The sequence below is a fragment of the Rissa tridactyla genome, chromosome 5 (genome assembly GCF_028500815.1).
Source record: "Rissa tridactyla isolate bRisTri1 chromosome 5, bRisTri1.patW.cur.20221130, whole genome shotgun sequence".
In the NCBI taxonomy this organism is placed as follows: Eukaryota; Metazoa; Chordata; class Aves; order Charadriiformes; family Laridae; genus Rissa; species Rissa tridactyla.
The window spans coordinates 42991506-43011583 of record NC_071470.1 but is presented as its reverse complement, the minus strand read 5'-3'; the positions used below and the strand labels follow the sequence as shown (position 1 = coordinate 43011583).

The following is a 20078-nucleotide window of genomic DNA, read 5'->3' as shown; positions in this document are numbered from 1 at the left end:
AGCCTATTACAAAAGAATTACTGTAAATTCTGGCTACGTGCAGCATCACTTCCTGTGCAAACAAACACAGATAATGCAACAAGCCTGAAACACTGCCAAGCTGGCAGACTGGCTCCACAAATTATGCAAAGAACCAGAAAGCCTTCAGCAGATTCAATAGAGCTTGGAGCATAAGAATGATTAAGTGTTTCTGTGTACAACTACAAATCACAGTAATGAATCAGACTAAAATTTCCAATAAGGGACTTAACTGCACCAGCTGGCCTTCTTCAGCAGCATTATAATGTGAAATGATAACATCCTAAATAGTGGTGTTTGCAGCTTTCACACAATCTGCCAAAAGCAAATCCTTCGTTTTGCGTCAGTTTTTTGGAAGTCTTTTTTTGAAATCGTAATAAAATGCTGCAGCACCTAAAGATACAGAAAAGTCACAAAGCTATACTGTTCCTTCTTCTCTGCTGTTCCCTTTTTCTAATCAAATAGAGCATCTTCCGTACCAGTTCTAACAGGCTCTCTTTCAAAACTGCTGGGACTACTTAATATTAACTACAGATTTGCAGTTACAGCTTTTGTTTGTTTCTTCTTTTCTTTTTTTAAATCAAAAACTTAGTGGTAGCAAGTCTAAATTGAAACCCCTTTCTTTTATTGTAAAATGAGTAAATAAAATACTTCAAATTCCAAAATATGGTGTATCGGAAATCCAGGATACAAGTGTCTTACGATATGAAGAGAAAAAAATATATATACAGGTGTACATATTTATTTATACGTATGTATCTGCATGCATGTACACACATATGTACCTGTATGTATGTGTGTGCATTTTCCCTATCGAATGGGCTTCCCACATACTCGGCCTTGGTCACTTTTTACGCCTGGGGACAACCTCAGCCATGCAGTACCACAGCATGGAAACAGAAGAGGGTTTGGGTTGCTGTCGCAGTGTTACAGTTCTGCAGCACTTGAAATTTACTCTGGGCTTCTGTCACATCATCCATAATAGGAAAAGGTTAAGCCATCTGATGCTTCAGGGCCTAACACTCATCACTTCAAAGCTGAAATGAACACTTTACTCATGTTATAATACCAGGGTGAACACACTCAGGGAAGAACTTCTGATAATCCAAGTTCATATAAAAAAGTATTTAGACTGGTTTCCACACTTTTCAAAACCACTGCCAGAGGGCAAGAGTCCAAGGCAGGATAATGGACTAGATGACCAATGATTTGAACCAAATCAGCACTTGGAAGTGTCATTTAACTCAAAAGCCTAAAGGAAGTTGTAATAAGATTAAGCGCTACCACAAAATCTATCAAAGTATCATAGAATCATAGGGTTGGAAGGGACCTCTGGAGATCATCTAGTCCAACCCCCCTGCCAGAGCAGAATCACCTAGAGCAGGTTGCACAGGAACACGTCCAGGCGGGTTTTGAATGTCTCCAGAGACAGAGACTCCACCACCTCTCCTGGCAGCCTGTTCCAGTGCTCTGCCACCCTCAAAGTAAAGAAGCTCCTCCTCATGTTTAGATGGAACTTCCTATGCTCAAGTTTGTGCCCATTACCTCTTGTCCTGTCGCCAGGCACCACTGAAAAGAGCCTGGCCCCATCCTCCTGACACCCACCCTTTAAGTATTTATAAGTGTTGATAAGGTCCCCCCCCGTCGCCTTTTTTCCAGACTGAAGAGACCCAAATCCCTCAGCCTTTCTTCATAAGAGAGGTGTTCCAGTCCCCTACTCATCTATCCAACTCCCCTACCATAGTAAATTAGATTAAGTGATATAATATTTTTACCGCTATCAGCTTCTGTGAGCCTATAATAAAGTGACACTCCTTAACATGCTTTAATAGTGAAATCATGGTAACTGGAAGACTGCACCCACAAGCAGAAATATTACAAAATTTTTGTTGATCACTAAATTCAGGTCCTGCTCCACAAAAGTTTACAGGCAGGGAACAATTCTTACTAAATCTAACTTCGTTTCATAGAACTCTTAAGAAACAGCAAAGGAAACATTTTACTCAGATAGCATCCACCACTCTTTCCTTAATTCTTAACATAGTGAATTCTGTATCATTAGGCCCTCTATACCGTTCACCTACACAGCTTCACATTTTATACAGGTTCAGTCTTCACACTCTTTGGAACCTGCCCTGTGGAGCTCCAATACAAAAAGAGCAATTATATTTTTTTGTTTCATTGTTTTAACTTAGTTAAATGGTTATTTGTTATGACCATTCTTGTCATTTTCCAGGCAAATTATGATCCGCAACAGAAATGCTTTTACCATGATTAAGTCACTGCTCCTACCGTAACCCTGAGTTTAACAAAATAGGTTAATTTTTTTAGAATTGCAAGTATCATCAGAATCTATTGCTTAGTTAGCATTTATTGGGAATTAGTTACTCGTAAAGAAGGCCCAAAAAGCTGCACACCCCTATGACAAGGCAGTTCTATTACTCTTATGAACACCTTACCTACATTATTATAATGACATAGGTATAGGCTGCTACCAAAAGAAGAAAAAAAACCCAAAACCCGTACAAAGACAAGACAAAGAAGGGACTGTAAATGACTGTAGGGCATAATCTGCAAAGAGAAAGAAAATAAATCACAAGTAAAAAGATATGCTAGAAAAGAAATGATCCCTTATTTCTAAATAATTCCCTAGAGATTCCCTATACCTCATATTGACCTACTGTTCACAAACAGAGAAGGACTAGTGGGAGATGTGGTGGTCGGAGGTCGTCTTGGGTTTAGTGATCATGAAATGGTCAAGTTTTCAATTCATAGTGATGTAAGGAGGGGGATTAGCAAAATCTCCACCTTGGACTTCCAGAGGGCGGACTTTGGCTTGTTCAGAACACTGGTTGAGAGAATCCCTTAGGACATAGTGCAGAAGGGCAAAGGGGTCCAGGAAAGCTCTTCAAGAAGGAAAGCTTAAAGGCCCAGGAGCAGGATGTCCCCAAGTGTCGCAAGTCTAAAGGGCGGGGAAAATGGCCAGTCTGGATGAATGGGACTTCGCATGGGACTTAGGAATAAAAGGAGGGTTTACCACCTTTGGAAGAAGGGACAGGCAACTCAGGAGGAGTACAGAGATCTCGTTAGGTTATACAGAGAGAAAATTAGGAAGGCAAAAGCCCATCTGGAGCTCAACTTGGCCCCTAACATTAAGGACAACAAAAAAAGTTTTTATAAATACATCAACAAAAAGAGAGCCAGGGAGAATCTCCATCCCTTACTGGATGCGGGGGGGAAAGTTGCAACCAAGGACGAGAAGAAGGCTGAGATACTTAATGCCTTCTTAGCCTCTGTCTTCAATAGTCAGACCAGCTATCCCCAGAGCCTTCAGCCTCCGGAGCTGGAAGATAAGAGTGGAGAGCAGAACAACCCACCCATAATCCAGGAGGAAGTAGTCAATCATCTGCTTCTGCACCTAGACGTACATAAGTCTATGGGACCAGATGGGATTCACCCAAGAGTACTCAGGGAGCTGGCGGGAGAGCTCACCAAGCCTCTCTCCATCATTTATCAACAGTCTTGGTCAACAGGGGAGGTACCAGATGACTGGAGGGTGGCTAATGTGACACCCATCTACCAGAAGGGTCAGAAGGAGGATCTGGGAAACTACAGGCCTGGCAGCCTGACCTTGGTACCAGGAAAGATCATGGAGAGGATCATCTTGAGTGGGCTCTCACGGCAAGTGCAGGGCAGCCAAGGCGTCAGGGCCAGCCAGCATGGGTTTAGGAAAGGGAGGTCCTGCTTAACCAACCTCATCTCTTTCTATGACCATGTGACCTGCCTTCTGGATGCGGGGAAGGCTGTGGACGTTGTCTATCTGGACTTTGGGAAGGCCTTTGACACCGTCCCCCATAGCATTCTCCTGCAGAAGCTGGTGAATCATGGCATAGACAAGTGTACTCGTCACTGGGTAAAAAACTGGCTGGATGGCCATGCGCAGAGAGTTGTGATTAATGGGGTGAAATCTTCTTGGCGGCCGGTCACCAGTGGTGTCCCTCAGGGCTCAGTTTTGGGGCCAGTTTTGTTTAATATCTTTATCAATGATCTGGATGAGGGGATTGAGTGCACCCTCACTAAGTTTGCAGATAACACCAAACTAGGTGGGAGTGTTGATCTGCTTGAGGGTAGGAAGGCTCTACAGAGGGACCTGGACAGGCTGGATCGATGGGCCAAGGCCAACTGTATGAGGTTTAATAAGGCCAAATGCTGGGTCCTGCATTTCGGTCACAACAACCCCAAGCAACGCTACAGGCTTGGGGAAGAGTGGCCGGAAAGCTGCCCAGCAGAAAAGGACCTGGGGGTGCTGGTGGACGGCCAGCTTAACAGGAGCCAGCAGTGTGCCCAGGTGGCCAAGAAGGCCAACAGCATTCTGGCTTGTATCAGGAATAGCATGGCCAGCAGGAGCAGGGAAGTGATCGTGCCTCTGTACTCGGCACTGGTGAGGCCTCACCTCGAGTACTGCGTTCAGTTCTGGGCCCCTCTGTACAAGAGGGACATTGAAGTGCTGGAGCGTGTCCAGAGGAGAGCTACCAGGCTGGTGAGGGGGCTGGAGACCAGGTCATATGAGGAGAGGCTGAGGGAGCTGGGCATGTTTAGCTTGGAGAAGAGGAGGCTGAGGGGGGACCTCATTGCCCTCTACAACTACCTGAAAGGAGGTGGTAGAGAGGTGGGTGTTGGCCTCTTCTCCCAAGTGAACAATGACAGGACCAGAGGAAATGGTCTGAAGTTGTGGCAGGGGAGGTTTAGGTTAGATATTAGGAAGAGTTACTTTACTGAAAGAGTGGTCAGGCACTGGAACAGCCTGCCCAGGGAGGTGGTTGAGTCACCATCCCTGGAGGTGTTTAAGAAACGTCTAGATTTGGCACTTCAGGGCACGCTCTGAAGGGCAGAGATTATAGGTTGTTGGGGGTTTGTTTTGTTTTGTTTTTGTGGGGGTTTTGTTGGGTTTATGTGTGGTTTTTGTTTGTGTGTGTGTATGCTTGGACTCTATGATCCCAAAGGCCCTTTCCAACCATGAAGATTCTATGATTCTATGATATGTGAAATAAAAACTGGATCTGGAATACCTGAACTGTGTTACAACTGCTTCCTACTCTGAAACCTTAGAATAAATGATTGCAGAGGGTGAGAAATCCAATAGAAAGAAAAAGAAAGTTTGAGGTACTTACACAAGTAATAGTTGTCAGTTTTCATAAACATTTCAATTCCATCTTAATATGCTATGCATATAACATAGCAGAGACAAGTGCAATCTGTTTCTCCCATAGCAGGGTACTGTTGTGTTGATCTGCCATTTTACATAAACAAACCCATAAAAAGCATAGCAGTACCTTCACAATGGGGGCAGGGGGCATAACGTATGGTGGAGAATTCATAAGAGACATCTACATATCTAGAAAAACTGCACATGTATTTGCCGCACTGAATAATTTAATGCATCTAAGCATTGACTGATCTAATGTATCCAATCAATTTTACACAGTACATTTCTTTTACTTACGGAAGAAGAAAAAGAGACTGTTTTATCAGATTCCACTAGGATTAATCAGTAAGTACAAGGTTAGTCACCAGGTTGTAATATATCAAAGGCACTCTGATTTACTCGGAACATGATTTTTGGCCCAAAACTTTATTGCCGTTTCCTCATTTTCAGAGCTTATTTCTAAATGTTACTGAGCAAGTCATTACTTCACCAGTTTCTTGCAGTAAGCAGTCCAATCTTGGAATAGACTGTGTAATGACTGGGGCTCAACTGAATTAATCTCATTTGTAAATTTTCTCATGCAGCTGGTTTGAGATAAAAACGAAGAGAAACATTTGAAGCAGACAGATGCTTTTCCCCCTTTCCCTTCTTTCACCTTTAAGCATTAGGCTTAAGTATTTTTGTTTTGACAAACATGCAGTACCAAAACAGAATTACAATAAAAGTAACCCAACTGAAACCACAGGCACTATCTTGTGTTCACTGTTACACTTACATTAAAATTCTCTGCTGGGTGGCAACCCTGCCCTGTTTTTTCAAGTTTTCTAGACTCCTGCCATTCACCTGCAGCTAACCTACTTGCTCAGAACTTCACCATACAGGTGAAGTGCTTAGTTTAGTACAGCAGCCTATGATTCACAGAATGTTATTCTTAGAGCAAATTACATGATGTTGTCACTTCTTACTGTAATTGTCTGTTTCAAATCTAGGATAAAGTTAACAGACAATTTATCAAGACTTGCAAATCTATGATGGCTCATTGCTTTTCAACTTTTCTGAGCCTAGTTAGCTACCAGCATTCCATGGCCTTAATGAGTTCCTATGCATTGTGGTGTCACCACAAATTCTTTTGTTCTTTGCTCAAGGTGGCAACCACAAATATGTGAAGATTTAAGGATTTATCTTTACCACCTGCTGCTCTGCATATACAAGGAGCACACATCCCCTTGCAGGTATTCTGAAATAGCCATTACCACCTACAGTCCTCCTCCTTTGACTCATCTCATTTTAATTTCCTGTCCATTTCTCTTCTGGCTGAACATTCACATAAGTTTTCCTCTTCCCCAAGCTCACAGGAATGAACCCATAGTTCCTAGACATTCTCAGTACTGCAGATTCAAGTAATTAAATCTCCTGAAAGTGAAGTGATTGAAAACTAGAAAGAGTAGACAAATTTCTATTAGTATGATGAATATCCTGCTTGTCACCATAACATTCACATCACTGTATCACAGTATTGGCAATGCTGTATTCCAATATTCTGCAAGTTGTATTTGTAACTGAATGAGGTATACTCCAAAGCATTTCATTATTGCATGTACAGACACTGTACAGGGCTTTTTCCCCGTAAAGCCTATCACTTAACCAATAAAGGTAAACTGGAAAGCACAAAGGGATGGTAAAACTCCATTTAGGCAAAAGGAAAAGTTAATGTCAGTCTCCAGAGTTTCAAAGAATCAATGAAAAATTCTATTTTACACCAGACTTTTAATTATTTGTTTATCATGCATTCTAGTGGAGGCAGCTCTCCCTTCCCACAGCAATCCACATGGAAGTACATGGATAAATAACAATATATATCCTGCATGTTTTCCCATTTTAAAGTACTTCCTCTTTCTTTCATAGGTCACAGCTAGGAGCATAGAACACAGAACACAGCTTCCAACACAGTTATAACCAGTAGAGATGCAAATGCATGTACCTGCTACCAATAAAAATCTGGCCCCTCTAACCATGCCTCCCTACTTCCTAAAGCTCTGATACTCCAAACTGCTCTCATGACCAATGACCTACACCACTTGCTTCATTGTGTGGTACGTACCCTCAGTAATCCATACAGGACTACAATAGTTTGGAAACTGCACCGTACAGATAAAAACACGTGGGACAGCAGGGACTGAATATCAGAATGTCCATGCCTAGAGTGTTTCTTCTGCAAGTCTATCTCTAACAAAAAAAAAAAAGAAATTACTAATGTGATTTCTCCATTTGGTACAATCATCAGCCTTTCCTGAATAGCAACCTGCCTATGTTATTACCTCAAAAAGTGACAGAATTTATATACTGAAATTTATGAACAAGGCAATAGGGCTGCTTGGAAATGCTGCAGAGAATCTAACCGTAAATCTGAAAATTTCTGTTTGATGCCACTACAGAATAATCTATCCAGCTCTAACAGTATTCCATGCTTCTTTCCCTGGGGTAGCCCAAAGGTGCCCATAAACCTTTTATTTACCTTGGAGATATGCAGAGCCTCGTCTTCCCTGTCTCTTGAGGTTAGTCTTTGCCACTGTATCAGTTCACATTCTTAAAACTACTTTTCCCGTGCAGGAGTCTTGGGAATAATCTCTGGAACATCTATGGATCTATATAGCAAATATGTCCAAATGGAAATCTATGGGCAAGTACTTTATGAAGAGTTCCCAGTAATCCATGTAAAAGGTCTAAACTATTTCTCCAGAAGACATCTCCAACTGCCTTTTCTTTAACAACAACAAAAAAAGAGGTTATTCAAATTACCCAATCTTTGAAGAACACCGCATGCGCACACAGACACAAAGTGGAAAGCGAAAATTACTGGGATGAAATGCTGTAAAGATTTATTCCCAACAGATTGAATACACACAGCTGATATATTAGAAATGGATACAGGTAGATAATATAAGATAACAGTTGATAATATAACCTTTACCATCTAATTTTTTTACCAAGACTTATAAATGACTGGACTAGTCCTTTGGAACTTGAAAAAACAGATGGCCCTGTTGAAAACCAATATGCAAATTGTAGATATCAGCAAAGGAATAAAATCCTGGGCTAAAGAAATTAATAGTGGTAAACAGACCAGCAGACATGACTGCTTGTGAATATGCAATTCATACTCTTATTCCCATCATACTACAGAAAGGTCAGAGATCGCATGAAGAAAGCCTCTTTAGAAAGAAAATACAAAGCAATTGATTTCTCCTTGAACCTGGTAACTTGGGGCAACTGAGAGATCTAAGCTTGGGAGACTAGCGACAAGTGGCTTTCCTCAGGGGTCAGTATTGGGACTGGCGCCATTCAACAACTTTGTCAGTGACATGGACAGTGAGATTGAGTGCACCCTCAGCAAGTTTGCCGATGACACCAAGCTGCGCGGTGTGTCAACACGCTGGAGAGAAGGGATGCCATCCAGAGAGTCCTGGACCGGCTTGAGAGGTGGGTGCATGCAAATCTCATGAAGATCAACTGGGCCAAGTGCAAGGTCCTGCATGTGGGTTGCAGCAATCCCAAGCACAAATACAGGCTGGGAGAAGAATGGATTGAGAGCAGCCATGACGAGAAGGACTTGGGGGTACTGATGGATGAAAAGCTCAACATGACCTGGCAATGTGCGTTTGCAGCCCAGAAAGCCAACCGTATCCTGGGATGCATCAAAAGAAATGTGTCCAGCAGGTGGAGGGAGGTGATTCTGCCCCTCTACTCCGCTCTCCTGAGACCCAACCTGGAGTACTGTGCACAGCTCTGGGGCCCCCAACATAAGAAGGACATGGACCTGTTGGAGCAAGTCCGGAGGAGGGACACAAAGATCATCAGAGGGCTGGAGCACCTCTCCTATGAAGACAGGCTGAGAGAGTTGGGGTTGTTTGGCCTGGAGAAGAGAAAGCTCCGGGGAGACCTTATAGCGGCCTTCCAGCACTTCAAGGGGGCCTACAGGAAAGATGGGGAGGGACTCTTTATGAGGGAGTGTAGCAATAGAACAAGGGGTAATGGTTTTAAACTGCAAGAAGGTAGATTTAGATTAGATATTCAGAAGAAATTCTTTCCTGTGGGGGTAGTGAGGCACTGGAACAGGCTGCACAGAGAAGTTGTGGATGTTCCATCCCTGGAAGTGTTCAAGACCAGGCTGGATGGAGCTTTAAGAACCTGGTCTAGTGGGAGGTGTCCCTGGCCACGGCAGCAGGGTTGGATGATCATTAAGGTCCCTTCTAACCCAATCCATTCTATGAAAATCCTATGAAATCCCTGTCCTGGCCCAGGACAGGTAGGTAGAGAATTGCGTCATCTAGCTTACAAGAATAGACCTGCAGTGCTTATTAAAATCACCAAGTTGCTGCCATTCCGGTTTCCCATTATGATTTGTATTATTTTCAGACAAACTTTGCCTCTTAAAATATTACCTTTCTAAAAGACTGCCAGGGACCATGGAAGGAATAATACAGGTATGAAGGCAGATGTCAATATGTTTATTAATTCAACCAGTGTATGCAGCTTCATCTAGTCTAAAAAAGTTTTTAGTCCTTAACTGTTGCATGTATACTTGGAGATGTCATTTTTTCACTGTTTTCAACGTGTGTAATAACTCTCAGAAATTTCAAATGATTGTGCTTTCTTTTCACCATTGACACTGACATATTCCCCTGAGAGTTCTCATGCAGTTGAAATTAGACTACCTATCTTTGTCTGATTATAATTCTTGCACTTTATTTAATACTTCATTAAACCAAAATGTCTAGCTCTACACTGAGATTGTTTGATATAAACAGTTAAGCTCCAGAAATAAGGTAGAGCTTTTTTGTTAATTAACTGCAGCTGCAGATCAAGAATAGTTTAAACTTTTCCTTTCACTATGTATTACCTTGCTTGTTTGAAAAGCTACAGATCGGTGTACTCAACATAACTAGACACTCAGAAGAACATTCATGATATCATTCATAAAACTGTACTGGCTCTCTAAAAAGCTTGAAATGATCCTCTTACATCAGACAAGAAAGTCTCTTATTTTCCTTAGCTCTTTTCAGCCCCTACTGAGCAAAGCACTTCAACACGCACTTATTTCAATCAAGTTATTGAAGTTTAGCCTTTCCACTATGCTCCATTTCCCACAATGAAGTACCAAAAAAATGAACAATCCAAAGTCAAAAATGCAACTTGACTCCATCTCCTCAACAAACAACAATCTCATTATTCAACTAAGTGTATGGTTCAGGCCCCTACATATTCTCTTTCTGCCCCAGATAAAGCCACCGAAGCACATTAATATTTTGCCACCCTAAGACCTACATAAATAGAGCATCTCGAACTGTTCTGCCAAAAAAAAATGGTGAGAATAAAAATTATCTACATTTGGATTCCAGAATAACTTTACCATATATTTGTTCCTTATATTTAACCAGTCTAGAATGCAAAGAAAACTGCAACACATAGAAGAGAAAAAAGAAGGAAAAAACCCCAGCAACTTACACTATAACAGGCCATTACCCACACTTAAACAGGCAGTTTTGAGTTCTCTAGCTTCTTATGAGAAGTGATGAAGTCAAAGTAATGTACAGCAGCAGGACATTATCATAATTGTTATATTCATTTGGTACCAGCACAGTAGGTATTTCCTTAAATGTATTTGTATAAGCAGCTTGCGATATTTAAATACATACACCCTCTAGTTTAGCAGCCTATCAAAAAATAAAATATTAAACATACTAATCAAATTATGCATACATAATTACTTCTAAAACCCACTCCTACTCTGCTCATATGTTGTTAAATAACTTAAGCAATTATCGAGCATTTATGGTTTATAGTCAGTCACGAATGCTATAAAAAAAGTATAGGATTAACTTTTAAAGTATTTACCTGTGCGTAAGCCTTCGGTGACTAATGCAAACAGCAGTTTGTTGATCCTGTGCAACACAGACCTTATGGCGACTACATTTCATCTTTAAACATGGATCTTTAGCCGGATCTAAAGCTAAAAATAATTTTAGAAAATTGTTAAAAATTATCTAGAAACATGCAATTAAGAAAAGAAAAACACCACACACAAACCCACCAAATATGTGGAGGGGGGTTGGCCTGCTGCTTGTACAGCATGCTGGACTGCAAGACACCGACTTTCACCAGGATAAAATGCAGCACACTCAATGATAATGCAAAATGAAGAGGTGTGAAATCCCTTACCGAGGAAAAAGAATCTTCATGAAACATGGAATTTTATTCTCATAAAATACAACTGTTTTTTTATTTATAAAAATACTAAGTACCCTATCCAACTCTCTCCTGGTCATCATTTGTAGCAAAGGCAATCAAAGGTTGCTGTTTTTCTCTGTAGCCTGACATTCTTTAAATAATTGCCACTTTCTCACTGTAATCCCCAAATACTGGTATTTCTACCTTGAAAGTAGCTTCCCTTTCCTGCTCACTAAGACACAGTTGGGTTCTTCTGACCCAACATTTAAGTGGTGGACAATATCTGAATTTACTGAGAAATTTTAACTCCAGTAAGATTTTAGTAGAAGAAAGGGTCTACTAAAATATGCAGGTGAGTGATCTGTATGACTCTTTCCTTAAAATACAAATTCTACCTGCAATATTTTAGTCTCTTATTTCTGCTTTGTAGAGTTTTTTTTCTGACTTGTTCTTCTGTCATTAGTCCCTATTCATCTTTGAAATACACTTCGAACTGAAAACACTAATTTCTGGCTATAATACTAGAAAGGCCAAATAACCCTGTTTGTCACATTATTAAATTTGTATAGCATATTTCTTGAGTAACATTACCTTCCTGACAATACAGAAAAGTTTCTGCCAATTTATGCTCTCATGAAACAATAACTTCTCCCTTCTCTGATCTCCATATTCTGTGATCTAAATATTCCAAAACTATTTTTTTTTTATTTCTATGGGTTTGTTCGTTATTTTTTTAACACCACTCCAAAAAAAACCCCAAAAAAATCAAACAACCCACCCTAATAAGTTAAACACCAAACCCTAGCTTAAAGAGACACCACTGAAAATTCTAAATTGCAAAATCAAGCAAGAAAGCTACAAGCAACTAGAATTCAGTTTTCCTGTGTTCATTTTCACTTTAGCATATTTCTGTCCAGTCCTCAGCTACATTTCAGAAATACTCTTTCCTCGTTTTTCACATTTGCTTATAAAGTATCTATCTCTATACATATTTTCTGAAAGGAAAGTTATGTTTCTTTTGTTATTCACAATCAAAAGTGAAGTTTTAACCACATCTCTATTTGAACCGCCAGTTGATATTAACATAAGGCTGACTAACCAAGTACCCAGGAAACAAGAACCAGGCTGATCATTAGGATCATTAGTTGCAGTTTTGACACATGACTTTGTGGTGCTAAGTATGATTAAATACAGTCTAAGCAATTACTTTTTTGGTTTTATTTTATTCTTAACAATATATTCAGCTGTGCAAAACATATACATCATATTACCAACAAAGAAGAAAAGTGATGGCATCATTAATATAATAATAAGTCAATGCAGACAGAAAATAGATATTTTGTTAATTATAGCATAAGACATATGCAAAGATGCATTGCTCTGCCAGGTATTTTTATTTCTACAGCAAACCAGCCATAAAACCACAATGACCATCCAGAGTAACTCTGATTGCAACTCTAAACAAGTGGGAAGCAAATGCAGAAAAAAAAATATTGAACTAGGAGGGTACCAGTGTTGGAATTAACAACAGCATATTCAGTATCCTTCTCCAATATACTTTAGATTTCAGAATCCACGTCGAATACTTTCTCTGCTTAAAGTCAGGTAAAATGTAACGTCAACCCCTAGTAAGCATGAACAGATTATCACTTAAAGTACTGGTCCAAGCACCTCTTCCCAGAATGTTTCCTGATAGAGACACTACAGTAGCAATACTGGAATATGATATCGGCATATCTTCAGATAACTGTTTTATAAAGCCGAATAGGTTAATGAAATAAAAATAGATGAGCAAGAGATATCTGGAATCACACAAGGATGATGAGTTCAGTATCTAGTCGAAAACATATTTCAGGAAAAGGGACAAACGGGAGAGATCATGTAGGTTTCCATTCCCATTGAAATGGTTACTTCTTTTCCCAAGTTCTTGGGACTCTGAAGGTGTGTTCTCACAATCCCATAAAATTTAGCAAGCCATAACCTAGAGACCAAACAAATCACCAATACAAAAATACAGATTTTTGGAATGTGAGAGTCAGCTACCTGAAGGGTCAGTGTCTGCCCGGATTGATGCTGTAGCTTAGCAAGCCAGATAAAAGAAAGAAATGTTGCTAGAAACTCTGAAAAGCAGTTCAAGTCTCTCTTTTTTTTCTTTCAATTATCACATACGATAGTCAACCCTATATGATGAAGTACATAGGATCTAAATTTTATGAATCTGTTTTACGCAAACATTTTTAATTTTAAAATGTTTTTTAAAAATAGTAAACTTTTGGACTGCATCAGTGATTTCCCCAGCTTTGAAAGGACTGAAAAAAAACCCCAAACAACTAGACACATGTAAAAGCATGGAAATGGCTTGCCTTTTTTTTAAACTTGTTTTACTTCAATACTTGGAACAGACATATGGACAATCTTCATTGAAAATAAAGGCTAAACTACAAGGAAAACATTTTTCAAAATCATAGTCTGAAGTTTTTCATGCTGGGAAAGAATTGGGCTCTCCTTACAATGCAGGGATGTATCTGACTATGAACAGTCTCTACATGGAGTCATTCTAAATATCTTAACCTACTATGAAAATGCATAAATTTATTCCAGGAAAAGTACCCTTGAATTCATCTAAGCATATAACTCAGTTAGCTCAGGAAATATAAGGCATTGAGTCTTCAGTTTTTACTGCATCTTCTAGCAATCCTCGATAAAACTTGCCTGCTTTACCCCAGCCATTCGGACCATGCAGACTTGCATTGTCAACAACACATGTTCCTTTCCATTTCTGCTAAAATAAGCAGCTATGAAAAAGTACAGTGTTCACACCAAAAATATCACAAGTGTCCCAATCCCACTGTGGAGCCATTTATGTATCCCTCACAGCTATTTTCTTCAGTGTGAAACAGACATCAATCAGTTTTTATCCAATTCACATTTACTAAAATATCTTCATAATTATGAAGGCTAAAGGCTTTTATTTTTTTTCCAAAATTGAAGTGAAAATGTAGATGGTACAGCACAATCGTACCGTCATTAATGTAGGTGATGGTTTCCAATATGGTGAGGAGAACTTAGATGTAATAAATATGTTTATTTAAGGCTTGACAAAAATAATTTCATTAGTGGCTATAACGTATTGGCTGACTTTCCAGTGAGTCAGACAAAACCAGCTTCTAAAGATGCAGATGTGATCTTACCTTTATTAATTTGATAATATGCATCTTTATTTAGCTCCTTTTATTCAGAAAAGTGTGCTTGCTATAGGTCATTTGCCTATATGCATACTTTACATTTGTCCATCTATTTGCCTAAAATAATATCAAATGTGCGGTCAATTAAATTTCAACAAGCAGAAAAGTATCATAGTCACAAGAAGTATTAAGAAAGTATAAAATGCTTTGTAACATCTACTATTTCTGTAAGAACTTATGTTGTAAATGAAAAATAATTTGCACTCTGCGGAAAAATTATGGAACAGGATATAGGATCACTTGGTGACTTTTATAGGTGGATATGGACTTGTTATTCTCACACGCTAAGGAAGCAATTATTATTCAAAAAATTATTCAATTATTACTAATGGATCTATTTATTTAAAATACAAATTTGGAAGGGCAATTCAGCAAAGCTTCCCATCATTTCTTCTGTAAGTTAATTTACACCTAGCACTCCTGGAAATTTACATTAGCCAGAATACCATTTTTATTGGGAATATAATAGGAAATTACAATTACAATATAATAGGAAATTACAGTTCTCACCAACAAGGAGGGGCTGGTGGGGAATGTGAAGATCAAGGGCAGCCTTGGCTGCAGTACCCATGAGATGATGGAGTTCAAGATCCTCAGGGCAGCGAGGAGGACACACAGCCAGCTTACTACCCTGGACTTCAGAAGAGCAGACTTTGGGCTCCTTCAGTGATGGTAGAGTACCATGGGATGAAACCCTAGAAGGAAGAGGGGCCCAAGGAAACTGGCTAATATTCTATGATCACCTCCTCCAAGCTCAGGGGTGATGCATCCAAACAAAGAGGAAGTCAGGCAAAAACGTCAGGAGACCTGAATGGATGAAGAAAGAGCTCTTTGACAAACTCAAACACAAAAAGGAAGTGTACAGAGGGTGCAAGTAAGGACAGACAGCCTGGAAGGAACACAGAGAAATTGTCTGAGCACCCAGGGATCAGGTCAGGAAAGCTAAAGCCCTGATAGAATTAAATCTGTCCAGGGACATCAAGGGCAACAAGAAAAGCTTCTACAAGTACACCAGTGATAAAAGGAAGATTAGGGAATACATGGGCCCTCTCCAGAAGGAAACGGGAGACCTGGTTACCTGGGATATGGTCAAGGCTGAGGTACTCAATGACGTCTTTGCCTCAGTCTTCACTAGCAAGTGCTTTAGCCACACTGCCCAAGTCACAGAAGGCAAAGGCAGGGACTTGCAGAATGAAGAACCACCCACTGTAGAAGATCAGGTTCGAGACCATCTAAGGAACCTGAAGGTGCACAAAGCCCTGGGACCTGATGAGATACATCCACAGGTCCTGAGGGAACTGGCGGATAAAGTTGCTAAGACAATATCCATCACATTTGAGAAGCTGTGGCAGTCCAGTGAAGTTCCCGCCAACTGGAAAACAGGAAACATAACCCCCATTTTCAAGAGGGGAAAAAGGGAACCCGGGGAACTACAGGCCGGTCAGGCTCACCTCTGTGCCCAGAGAGATCATGGAGCAGATCCTCCTGGAAACTCTGCTAAGGCACATCAAAAATAAGGAGATGATCAGTGACAGTCAACATGGCTTCACTAAGTGCAAATCGATACTGACAAATATGGTGGCCATCTACAAGGGCATTACAGCATTGGTGGATAAGGGGAGAGCAACAGACATAGTCTACCTGGACTTATGCAAAGCATTTCACACTGTCCTGCGCGACATCCTTGTCTCTAAATCGGAGACATGGATTTGATGGATGGACCACTTGGTGCATAAGGAATTGGCTGGCTGGATGGTCACACCCAAGGAGTTGCAGTCAACAGCTCAATCTCCAAGTAGAAACCAATAACGAGTGGGGTTTCTGAGGGGTCAGTATTGGAACCAGCACTGTTCCACATCTTCGTCAGCAACATGGGACAGCCCAGAAAGCCAACCGTATCCTGGGATGCATCAAAAGAAATGTGTCCAGCAAGTTGAGGGAGGTGATTCTGCCCCTCTACTCCGCTCTCCTGAGACCCAACCTGGAGTACTGTGCACAGCTCTGGGGCCCCCAACATAAGAAGGACATGGACCTGTTGGAGCAAGTCCGGAGGAGGGACACAAAGATCATCAGAGGGCTGGAGCACCTCTCCTATGAAGACAGGCTGAGAGAGTTGGGGTTGTTTGGCCTGGAGAAGAGAAAGCTCCGGGGAGACCTTATAGCGGCCTTCCAGCACTTCAAGGGGGCCTACAGGAAAGATGGGGAGGGACTCTTTATGAGGGAGTGTAGCAATAGAACAAGGGGTAATGGTTTTAAACTGCAAGAAGGTAGATTTAGATTAGATATTCAGAAGAAATTCTTTCCTGTGAGGGTAGTGAGGCACTGGAACAGGCTGCACAGAGAAGTTGTGGATGTTCCATCCCTGGAAGTGTTCAAGACCAGGCTGGATGGGGCTTTGAGTGACCTGGTCTAGTGGGAGGTGTCCCTGCCCATGGCAGGGGGCTTGGAACTACATGATCTTTAAGGTCCCTTCCAACCCAAACCATTCTATGATTCTTTGAAACAAGATTAGCAACACATAACACAGGAATCCTCTTAACAGGAACTCCTTGGCAGAAACCACAGTAAATTACCATTATTTCAGAATCTGCTGAGTGCATTCTGACAGGTTCCTAATTTTCCACTCCCAGTAAAATGAAAGGGGAAAAAAGGTTAACAACAAGGTTTTCAGAATTAAATTCTATTTCCCTCCTCCAGTTTGTAATTCATTTCTAGTGGTCAAAATAAGAACCAGCTAGATATTTTGCTTTACTACACTCACCAAAACTTAAGCTATGTTTTGGATATCCCATGAGTGGTTTAATTCCTCTTGTTCAAAAGGCAGGTCTGATTTCTTTCATACAAAATTTTAACAATTTGACTCCAAATTTCTCAAACATTGAGCATGTACTTTCAGACATTCAAAAGACACTTGAGCAGTCTACTCCTATGATTAGTAGTATCATTTAAATAAAAAAAGCAACAAACAAAACAAAAACAAAAAGACTGCCACCAAAAATAAATCCAAAGTAAAACCAAAAAAATAGACACATGCTTTTGGCCCTCAAGAGGTAAGGCACCGCAAAATCCCTAGTTGCCTTTGACAATCCTTGCTCAGGCCCACAACCTGAAGTGACTGCATTTTACTTTTTTCAATGGTTAGCAGTAATGGTTTTGTAATTTCTAAATTATAAGAAATTCTCCCCCTCAAAAATATCTGTTAGCTCTGCTTCAAAAACATTCCCATAATTTTATGTTCTCTCTTTTGGGTATTTCGTGGAAGTTTACAAGAAAATAGCTTATCCATAGCTCAAAAGTTGATGTAAATAAGAAAGTCCACAAAGCAAAAGTCAAATGCTACCCTTACTTATATCTGTGCAAATTCAGAAAAGATCCTATTTATTTAAATTGCGAAAGAACAGAGTTACCTTGGACTCAGACTGGTGTAACTGACAACAAAATTAAGACAATTATATCCAGTTTCTTCTATATATAATAAGAAATTCTCAAATATTCTGCAAAAATATCCAAAACAGTTATGACTAGTAGAAATGCACATGCATACTTGGCTGGCATCCTTTAAGATTTCAGCAGATTTAGTGAAGCATTTTGTTTTTAAATCCCAATGTCCACTTTCTTGATTTGGCAGAAAGGAGCAACACCTTAAGACTACCTGAAAGTTCACAATAGTAATGTATCACTAGCAAACAGTTAAGCTTATATTATCTTTTCTTTAAATACACTAAATCATAATTTAGAGACATGCTGGCTGCATCAGAACTGACTTCTGGGTTCTCCAACTCAGACAATCAGGGGAAAGGAACATCTGCATACCTGAAAAAACAGAAAGGCATCTTCTTGAAACTTCTCCCACCTATTTATCTCACATGCCAAGATGATTACGCTTGCAAAACAACATGTTATAACAGGTATTTGGATTATTCCAGTCTCTTGGAGAACTGGTCAACTATGTATTTTTATGTTAAATTAAGGAGGGCATTTTCATCAGATTTTTTTTTTTAAATGTAATACACTTCAGCTTTTAAATTTTTTAAACCAACTAAAACAGAATCCAGTAGACTATTCATATAAAGTATCTAATACATCAGCATTATACATACACATATGTATTTTGAAGAAGCCTAGAATAACAAAAATAATATTCTGTCAGTTAAGCTTTTGTATATACCATGGTTCAGACAAACCACCTATGAAAACTTCTTTGAGTTTAGAACATTGAAATTAAAGACAAACCTCAAATGCTTCAGTTTTTCAGTATTTAAAGATATTTCACTATTACAAGCTAACAACCGCAAATATACTAAACCTGTAAAAGTTCCAAGTAGATTTAAGTGTCCATTAGAAAATAGAAAAACCAAAACATAAAAATTTATCTTCTGTAAAATTATAAATGTAAAGAAATTGGACCTACTACATTAAAAATTCACTTTGTGATGTTCGTTCTAGAGTTTTCCTTGGATCATAAGATTCATATTTGCATGAAACACTTCTGGTTTCCAGATTGAGAGAACCCCGTAGTTTGGAAATACAGACAGAACAGGTGTTCTACAGTTACTAGCTTGTAATAAATCTACAATTTCAGTCACTTTCACTCACCAGAGTAGGCACCTGGCTGATAGCTATCAACACCTGGCATTGCACAGAAAAGGAAGTTGTGTATGTGGACAGGATGGAGTGGAGAGCAGCTTGGAAGGAACGCTGGGGGCAAGAAGTCAAGCGAGGTGACTTCAGAGCAGCAGCGCATGCAATACTTCAGACAGGGCATTCCACAGCCAAACCTGGCCTTTCTCTCCAAAAGGCACCTTCTCACCAAAAGGCATTCAATATAACAATTTGACAGCTTAGACTTATTTTTTTTCGTATGGGCAGATCAACACAAAAAAGTGTCTAATGGATACCAGTGAGCATTTTACTAACAACCGAGGTTTATCACTACCACAAATCTTTTTTTAAAAAAGTACCAATATTCATCTTTTATCTGACCTACAGATATTTTTTTTACTGGCTTTGGCTAAGCCCTGTTTTGAAATTTTTAAGCTTGTAGCTATCCATCCCTCACAGCATATGTTTCAATACACGAGGCAATCCATTTGTTTCCACCTATGAACACATTTTTATTATGAAATGTTAGTTTAAAACCTGTGACTTGGAGATGACTTACAAGGAGAAGTCATTACATTTTCAATGAGACTTAGCTAAATAAAAGACAAGCCTGAATAAATTTAACTGCATACTATGTAGTATATAAAAGCAGAGTAAATGTTCCAGAAGTATATGCTTCCTTTCTTTTCTATTCTTATTCAAAGCACTTAAAGTACTCTCCCTGGAAAAAAAAGTAAAATCATAAAAATGTAACTTCTGGATCTGCCCTTTAGTCCGTC

General features: G+C 39.8%; 1 protein-coding gene across 2 annotated transcripts in view; it reads right to left on the bottom strand.

Annotated features, from left to right (window-relative positions):
• SPOCK3 (SPARC (osteonectin), cwcv and kazal like domains proteoglycan 3) overlaps window positions 1-20078 on the bottom strand; it is a 287250-nt gene that overhangs the window by 111074 nt on the left and 156098 nt on the right. For both annotated transcript variants that reach the window (XM_054204103.1, XM_054204102.1), the window contains one exon: window positions 11120-11234. In XM_054204103.1, coding sequence (XP_054060078.1) covers window positions 11120-11234 — 115 coding nt within the window. The remainder of the gene's footprint in view (window positions 1-11119; window positions 11235-20078) is intronic.